Below are 8,096 nucleotides of genomic sequence, written 5' to 3'. Positions count from 1 at the left end.
CGGATGGTTTGACCCCTAAAACCATACGCGTTCAAATTTGTTGGCTCTAAAGGGACGATCAATTAAGGACGGTAGTATTTTGTATCATAACATGCGGCCACACACGTGACTTTCATTAAAGTAATAATTTTAAGTACCGCCTAATTTCTAGTAAGTGTCACAGGCGTTGTGTGGTCTGAACATTTATTAGTTTCCTAATTGGTGCACTATAAAGTAGCTCAACTACTATGCCAATGGGCGGTTCTTAATAGTGCGTGTATGCCCTATGCCCATTTTACTAAGAGAGGAATTTGCGTTGCGTACGTAGAAGTGTATTGTATATCTACATCAATTTTATGATTTTTGACACGCTGTTAATAGCTTCATCAGTTTATTTGTGATTTACATGTAAACGACTCTTTTAGGCTCGATTTTGACCTTATTTAAATAGACACATTTAATTCAAACCGTTGATCGGTGACAATACATTAGTTTTATGAGATTATCTTAATGTCCTGATCAGAATTGCCAGGATTAAAAAAAATCTTATATATGTACTCTATGTAAGAGCAAATGAAACAATTTTTTATGTCTATCATTAAAGTGTGCAGTATTTTTTTAAGCTATGTATAAATATCCTTCTAACAAGTCACATAGAAGTGTATATTGTATAATGATTTTGAGAACAATTTGTTTGTTTGGAAGTTTGGAAATTTGGAAATTTGATAGATATACCATTCTAAAAACAATCTCCGTAATTAAAACCATCTGTAAAACATTAAGCGGAAGCAATTAGACGTCCGCAGTGACCCCTAGGTACCGTACTAAACGTGTCCAATGATTGCAATGTGCCATTTCGAATGAGTTAATAGCTCTCAGATTGGACATTTCCAGGCAGAAATAGATAATTGCATTAAAAAATAATTGTATCGTAGTATAGCAGTATTTGTAAATTCCTGAATTGACTATAAAGTTCAATTTGTTGTACATTAATTATTATTAATTATTATTATTATCTCTTAAAAATGTAGATTTTAGGTTATCACAAGCAGAAAAAATAAATTGTGCTACCCGCACTAATTTGAAAAGAATTAAGTCGCGCTGGAACTATTGAATTCTATTTTTGCACGTATTGTTTGATTATGTCATGAATTTCCTGGCGTAAGATCAGATTCAGATCAGAAGACAGATATTATAATAATCGCCTATAGATAGATAACTAGCGGTCCGGCCGGACTATGTCCGTAATACATGTACATATAGCCTATCATTATGGCAAGAACTATCTAACTCTGAATGAGTTTTTGTCAAAACCAAAATCGGCACTTGAAATATATTTTCAAGCATGCCGCAAGTAAACTCGATCGTCTTCTACATCTAAGTCACGATGCGATGCGTGTGCGCATGGCATAGACACCATAGATACACATTATAACTGTGGTGCATAGACACGCCGACATTAAAAAAAACACACACGTAGTCTTGTGAACGGGCTACTGTCGGCTGTAATCAAACATACCGCGGTGACCACTCGCTTCGGATTCTTCAAATGCCAATGCCGTAAGGTTTTTAAAGATTGTATATCAGAGATTTCATAATATTGTGCACTGATAATATAAAAGAGATTACATATATTACTATGCATTCACTTATTCAGATTGCACTTATGCATAACGATATGTTAGAGCGGAGCTTGTAATTATCAAACAAAATTATTTTCTTTCACTAAACTAGTTGATCAAAACAAAGTCCTATTGCAAATGACTATGCACTACTCCTACCTCCAATCCTAACTGTACTTTAAAATTTTAAATTATATTATGTGTTTATAAAATCTGGCATCAGAAATCTCTCAAATAATAGATTCAATACCGTAAAATGCGAAAATAACTATCTGGGTTTTAAAAAATCTATTTATTGTAAACCATTGCCTGACTTTGTGAAGAGAAAAATATTTTTATTAAATCCTGTCACCTGGGATCATAAAGTAAAATCTGATACAGATAAAAAATAACCAATTAAAAACTCATAAATATTACTTATCTCTTTATTTATCATCCTTATTCTATTAAATTATTATACAACTTATAATTACAAAAAATGGTCAAGTTACATAAGTAAACAGCTTATTCTAAGCTAAGTATAAAGTAATACTAATTTTTATGGTTATGAACTTTTTTCTAATTACACTTTTTAAATATTTCTTTTGTTTATATTTTTTCCATAATTTGAGACATGCTATTACAGAATCTTGAAGCATCAACAAATCAAAATTAAAAAAAAATAAGTGCTCTAATTTATTACAAAATTTGGCACAAAACCGTTAATTTTTAACAAAAAAAAAACAGTCGTCCCATGTAAAAACGTCATAGTTCATAATATAAGATATAATATTGAATAACTCATTTATAGCCAAAAAATCACAATTTTTCTTGATTGTCAATAATAAGGAAAACTATTTTAAGTTTAAGGAAACTTCTAACAGAATAAAAAAATACATATTAAACACGTCATCTGTCATAAAAACCATCAAAGCATTGTATTAAGTACTTAATATAGAAATGTTGAAATATAGCTTTAAAAGTGAAATAAATAGAGGTAATTTTCGCATGTGTTTGATCTAGATCAGCAGCGCCTTGCAGCGGATGTTTTGAGAACTATTTTATTGGTACATTTAAAGTTTTGAGATGACAATATTATTAAAACGATATTAATTAAATGTCTTTACAATTTGATAATATTTAATGGCTTATTATATAATGTCTCTGTCAGACACAATATTTAATTATACAATATATTTTATTCTTTTGGATTTAAGCACTATTTTAATACTATTCATATATAAAAATCAACAATTTCATCTGTGTATTATCAATTAGTACAAGCCATTTATAAAAATGTAGATAACATATTTTTTGACAACAAATTCACAAAAAATGCTAGCAATAATATCACTCTTCTGTCAGACTTTTGTGTTTGTTTTAACTAAATAATGCTTTTCTTTAATCCACGACTAACCATTGTTTTGTCGCACGCACACATATTAACGCATAGTAATATAACAAAAAAAAAAAACTTTTCTTGGTGCACACTCAAACTAAAATATTTTATAACAAAGAAAAAAATATACTGATAAGTAGCGTATTTTATAGACAGTTACGTATAAATAATACACATTTAGGAATTCTATTTGAAAATCCTATCTAAAGAATGTCTCATTTTCAACTTTTCAACCGACGTCAGAAAACGATCAGAGGCGATCTATTCCACTGTACTCTTTGTTTATTGGTTTAGTCAGAACTTTCGTTTGGGTGAATCGATTTTGGTGATTCTTTTTTTATTTGAAAGCTGTTACCTCCCGTGTGGTCACATTTTCAATCATCAAATTTTGTCTTATTCTGACAATTTGCAGGTGGTTTAGTTTTTGTTAAAAAATAATTATTGTTTGTAGTCTTTTGATGATATACTTATATACCTCCTATTAATCTATATATATCTCCTTTGTTAACCGGTTATATATATTATTATAACCGGTATAAAATTGACAGATTGGTTAAATATAAAGCTTCTATGATGAGACCACTCAAGATGACGTCACTCTCACACACATTTTATTATAGTACAGATATTCTGTTTCGGAAAAAGCTAAAAAAATCTTCATGTCCATACAAACTTTAATATTTTTAACATTATTAATAAGCACACGATCACGATATTTTTTAACGTTTTTTGTACAATTTTTAACCCATTCCATTCATATGGTAAAATTAAGTAAAGTTCCGTCCGATAAGGCAATATTTTTTATTATATTAATAGAATGCTAAGAGTACTATAATTGCGAAAGTTTGAGAGACATAGAATAAATATGTGTATGTCTGTTTATGACTCTTTCACGAGAAAATCCCTGAACGGATTATGATTATACTTGGCAGTGATATAGCTAATGCATATAAGCTATAGAAATACATGCTTCTGCGCTTTTAAACCGCGAGTAAACCCGCGCGGCAAGGCTACTACGTAACAAAATATGTTGTTTATGCGATACAAGATTTATTGTGAAATGCAAATAAATATAAGTATGCGTAACGAAACCTTTGTGAGAATTACGAGTTAGCTTAATCAATTAAAGCATTTTTAATTTATGCATATAATCAATAAACTTAATACTAAATTATTATCTCTAAATTTACAGTCAGTTGAATAAGATTATCTACGGATCTACTATGTTACGATTATTAAAATAGTCGTGGAAATAATGTTATTAAACTAAATTAAACAAAAATTGAAAATTATCATCCTTATAATTTATCTTCATTTTTAGATGATAAGACAACCCTCTAAAGGATAAACAATCCTCTATCTGTAAATATAAATCTATGTTGTGACAAAAACACTTCTAATTGAATAAATATAAATCTAGCCTAGATTGACAAACTCAAATATTTGAGTCAATCTAGTTTAATTTAGAACTATGAGATCTGAAAAACTCAAATTTACCCGATCGGTATTGCATAGTTTTTACTTTATAACAATTGCATTAAAAAAATCATTCAGAGACACATTTGTGAAAATACATTTCAACTGACTGTAAATATAAAGAATAGTAATAGTAATATAGTAGCACACGATAAATTACATTTGTGGTAGGAATTCGATAGGTGTAGCGAACTTGAAGTCCTCTGGGAAGAGTTTTGCTGCGAACGGGTACATGAGTTTGTATGACTGTCTAATTGTCACATCGGCCACACCCGCTATGTCGCCAATTTCCTTCTGACTGCGTTTGTCTTCAGATGCCTGGAAGTGAAGGAGATATAATAAATAATAATAAACACATACAAAATAAAAGTATTACCATATCATCACATAAGAAATGTTATGGTCATTGTTTTTTTTTTAATTTTCACATTTGGTTTTGTCCAAATATCTGTCATGAAATATTAGAATTTCATTTGTATTACCCAGTCAAGGTTGTATATAAGCATAATTGAAAAGAATGACTGTTCTTTTTATAAGTTTGATTAATGACAAAATAATTTAATAGCAGTCCGAAACAGTATACTAACCTGATGTTTGTACTTTTATAAATGGTGTAAACTAACACAAATTTTCTTATCTTCTAAAACAGTAAGCAACATTTACTTACTTGTGACGCCATATATATCGCAGCCGCAGCCACTGATATTGGACTTCTGCCTGATACAATATCCAGTTCCCCGGCTTTCCTCGCAATATGAGTTGCTGCTCTTTGTACCGAATTAGGCAGACCGAGGTTCGAACAGAATCGAGACATAAAGTCCGCCGTTGTGATGAGATCCACAGACGTTTCAAGTGCTTTGAGGATTAATTTGAAGCATCTTCCGATTTCCTTCTTGCTGATTTTACTGACTGCGCAGATTTCTTTGAAGGTACGCGGCACACCTTCTTGTCGACACGCTATGTAGAGGCAGGCGGATGCTATCGCGTCATTCGCTCGTCCTTTTAGATTTTTACCGTCATGTACCTGGACAATTAAATATATATAAAGATATGCTGGTAAAAATCATTTACCTGTGGTCTACTCTCTCTTGCAATCACCTCATAAATAAACTAATGAAAAAAAAATTTAACATTTATAATTTACTCAAATGATATATAATATGATAATACATGTGCAATGTGCCCATATGAAACATTAAATTGCCAGTTGCGAGTTCTATAAGAAACATAATAATATTGTCATTTATTGAGATTAGTTATTGTAGTTTTAGAATATATTAAGATTTTAATAATAATAAAATCAAATACGATAATCAGTATTTATTCAGCATTCGGTTGTTTCACTATACCAATCCAACACCCAATCATATTATTGCTATTGACTGGATAATTTTGATAATTGTGTTTCAGTGCAACTGTCTATAAACTAAAAAACACTATGAAACTCAATATGCCAAAACATGTACAAGGCTTATATGTTAAACATGCATCTGATAGTCATTAATTAATTAAATATGGAATGATTTTTGTTCATCTAACTATAGTCCAAGTTCAAAAAGTAAGTAGTAAATCCTCTCAACAAAGCAAGTGGATAAAAAACTAACTGATTGAATAAAAAAATTTTATTTTAAGAAAACATTACACACAATTTCATATGTTCCCATATTCAATTGTTTCATCATGTGAGATTAAATAACAAATAATAACCATTTAGATAATATTATCACACAATACTGTAATAAAAACGAAAATACCTGTTTAAATAAATTATTAGCTCGGTCAACAATTGTCTTTGGCAGATTTATCCTGTCCGCCATTGTGTTGATTTCTCTAAATGCATTTATTAGTGCTCTGTCTGTACTACTGATGTTTCTTCTATTTTGATACTTTGAAACTCCGAAACTGTCAAAGGAGGCATCTCCACGGCCAGGTCCAATGATTGTGGAGAGGTCTCCACCTGATAGCAGTGGGTTTTCAGGTCCACCAACACGAGAAGGGTCGACGCCAGACTTCTCATTGCTAAATGTACGCCACTCGGACCCGACATCTATTACTCTGAAATTTGCATTAAAAATCTTACAATGTAAATAAAATTAGTGTTTATAAAGAATTTTACAGGTATTTATGTTGCAATAGAAAATGATATAGTTACAATGTTACAAATCATGAAAGATTGTTTATAAATTTAAATTAAAAAAATACATATGCATATGGATCTAAAATGTTTCTACGCAATGAGGTCATTCTATTATGTTGTAATGTTTAAATGTATTTGTATATCCAACAAAATAAAAAAGTAACGAAATGCATTTTTAGCCTTCCATTTGTGAAAAATTTCAACCACATATTGGACTAAAGACATGTTGATCTTTCACCAAGCAGGTAGGTATTATATGTGGAATAACAATAATTTATCTATTCACGTCCCTGTTTTGGATGCATTGATAACAAACCTTGCTGTTTACTAATACCTTAGTATTTTATTCCACAAAATTTACTTTCACACTATTTAAGGAAATTGCAAGATACCAAAAAGTAAAAAGTAAACATTACCTATCCCCTACAACGAGGCCGCACTCTGAGCATATCATGTCACCCGCCCTATAGTCTTCAATGAGCGGGGCATCTGGATGAGCATAGCACACCACCTTATTCGCTTCGATTCTAAAAACCACAAAGGAAAGCAAATGATCAGTTTCAACATCATAATCACACGACGACCCGCTTTCACAATCACATCGGATTCACACCTATAAACTTACGCAGCATTATTATAGCTAGAAATAATATGGAACGTTATTATACGCAAATTTATTTGTCAGATAATCTGCGAGAATAAATAGAAAACAGGAAAACAGACCTCGACGTGCTCGCCATGATTGATATTTGATGATTGTCAAACTGAAAGTCATAGACAAATGACAACAAAGAAAATTTAAAATTTTGCTTAAAGTGAAGACTAAAAATCAAGAGTGGAACTTGTCATAGATAAAAAAACGATATTAGTAGTTCATACGTTATTTGATATGAATGTGATGAACATTTAATTCTAATTTGATTTCTAAATAATAAAGAAGTCAAACGATAAATTAGTTTGTCTTTAAAATATTACCTTCTCAATACTGTCATCTATCGAACAAATATTGGTACTAGATATTATGACAGTACCAATATTTATGTTAGGTCTATGTTGTCACTTAAAGTTTTTAGACTTTATCAGCAGATGGCGTTCCCACACGATTTCTGAGTTTGATTTGCATTTTGTATGACTGGCTGCAGAGTAGTATAATGATACGGGGCTGGCTTAGTTATATATTATTATACGAAATCAGACACTAAAATATGATTATAAATTATAAAAACACTAATATACTCTTAATTTGAAAACTTATATGATGTAAATATGTTTTCTCTCGGTACTTAGTACAATAAAAATGCATGTACCTCCATATACCTACGTATTTTATACATATCTTTTGTGCTATTCACTGAAGTACGCATTCATGAAGATTGGATATAAAATTAATACGCAAGTGAAGCCGTGGGCAAAAGCTAGGTTTACATATTTTTCTTTCATTTCTGTTTTTTATATTGTTTTCAAGCACAAAATCTTATTTCTTCTACACATCAATGTTATTTTT

General features: G+C 30.6%; 1 protein-coding gene across 3 annotated transcripts; it reads right to left on the bottom strand.

The window, feature by feature from the left end:
- Positions 1-2,012: 2,012 nt before the first annotated feature.
- On the bottom strand, positions 2,013-7,359 carry LOC119829663 (transcription initiation factor IIB). 3 transcript variants are annotated; one of them, XM_038352283.1, is made up of 5 exons: positions 7,316-7,359; positions 7,009-7,119; positions 6,210-6,510; positions 5,123-5,479; positions 2,013-4,773 (listed from the first exon to the last, which is right to left on the bottom strand). In XM_038352283.1, the coding sequence occupies exons 1-5, from the start codon at positions 7,330-7,332 to the stop codon at positions 4,612-4,614; spliced, it is 948 nt and encodes a 315-aa protein (XP_038208211.1). In that variant the 5' UTR covers positions 7,333-7,359; the 3' UTR covers positions 2,013-4,611. The 3 variants fall into 3 exon arrangements, with proteins under 3 accessions (XP_038208211.1, XP_038208227.1, XP_038208219.1); XM_038352299.1 differs by having other exon boundaries at positions 7,206-7,332; XM_038352291.1 differs by having other exon boundaries at positions 7,218-7,332.
- Positions 7,360-8,096: the final 737 nt, after the last annotated feature.

This window comes from Zerene cesonia, chromosome 1 (genome assembly GCF_012273895.1).
Source record: "Zerene cesonia ecotype Mississippi chromosome 1, Zerene_cesonia_1.1, whole genome shotgun sequence".
NCBI lineage: Eukaryota > Metazoa > Arthropoda > Insecta > Lepidoptera > Pieridae > Zerene > Zerene cesonia.
This window is presented reverse-complemented; position numbering and strand designations above follow the sequence as displayed.

Excerpts from the sequence above, each read along its gene's own strand:
- LOC119829663 (XM_038352283.1), bottom strand. Across the intron at positions 6,511-7,008 it reads GGCCTCGTTGTAGGGGATAG|AGTAATAGATGTCGGGTCCG; the intron begins GTAATGTTTACT and ends TGCAAATTTCAG. Across the intron at positions 5,480-6,209 it reads CTAATAATTTATTTAAACAG|GTACATGACGGTAAAAATCT; the intron begins GTATTTTCGTTT and ends TTAATTGTCCAG.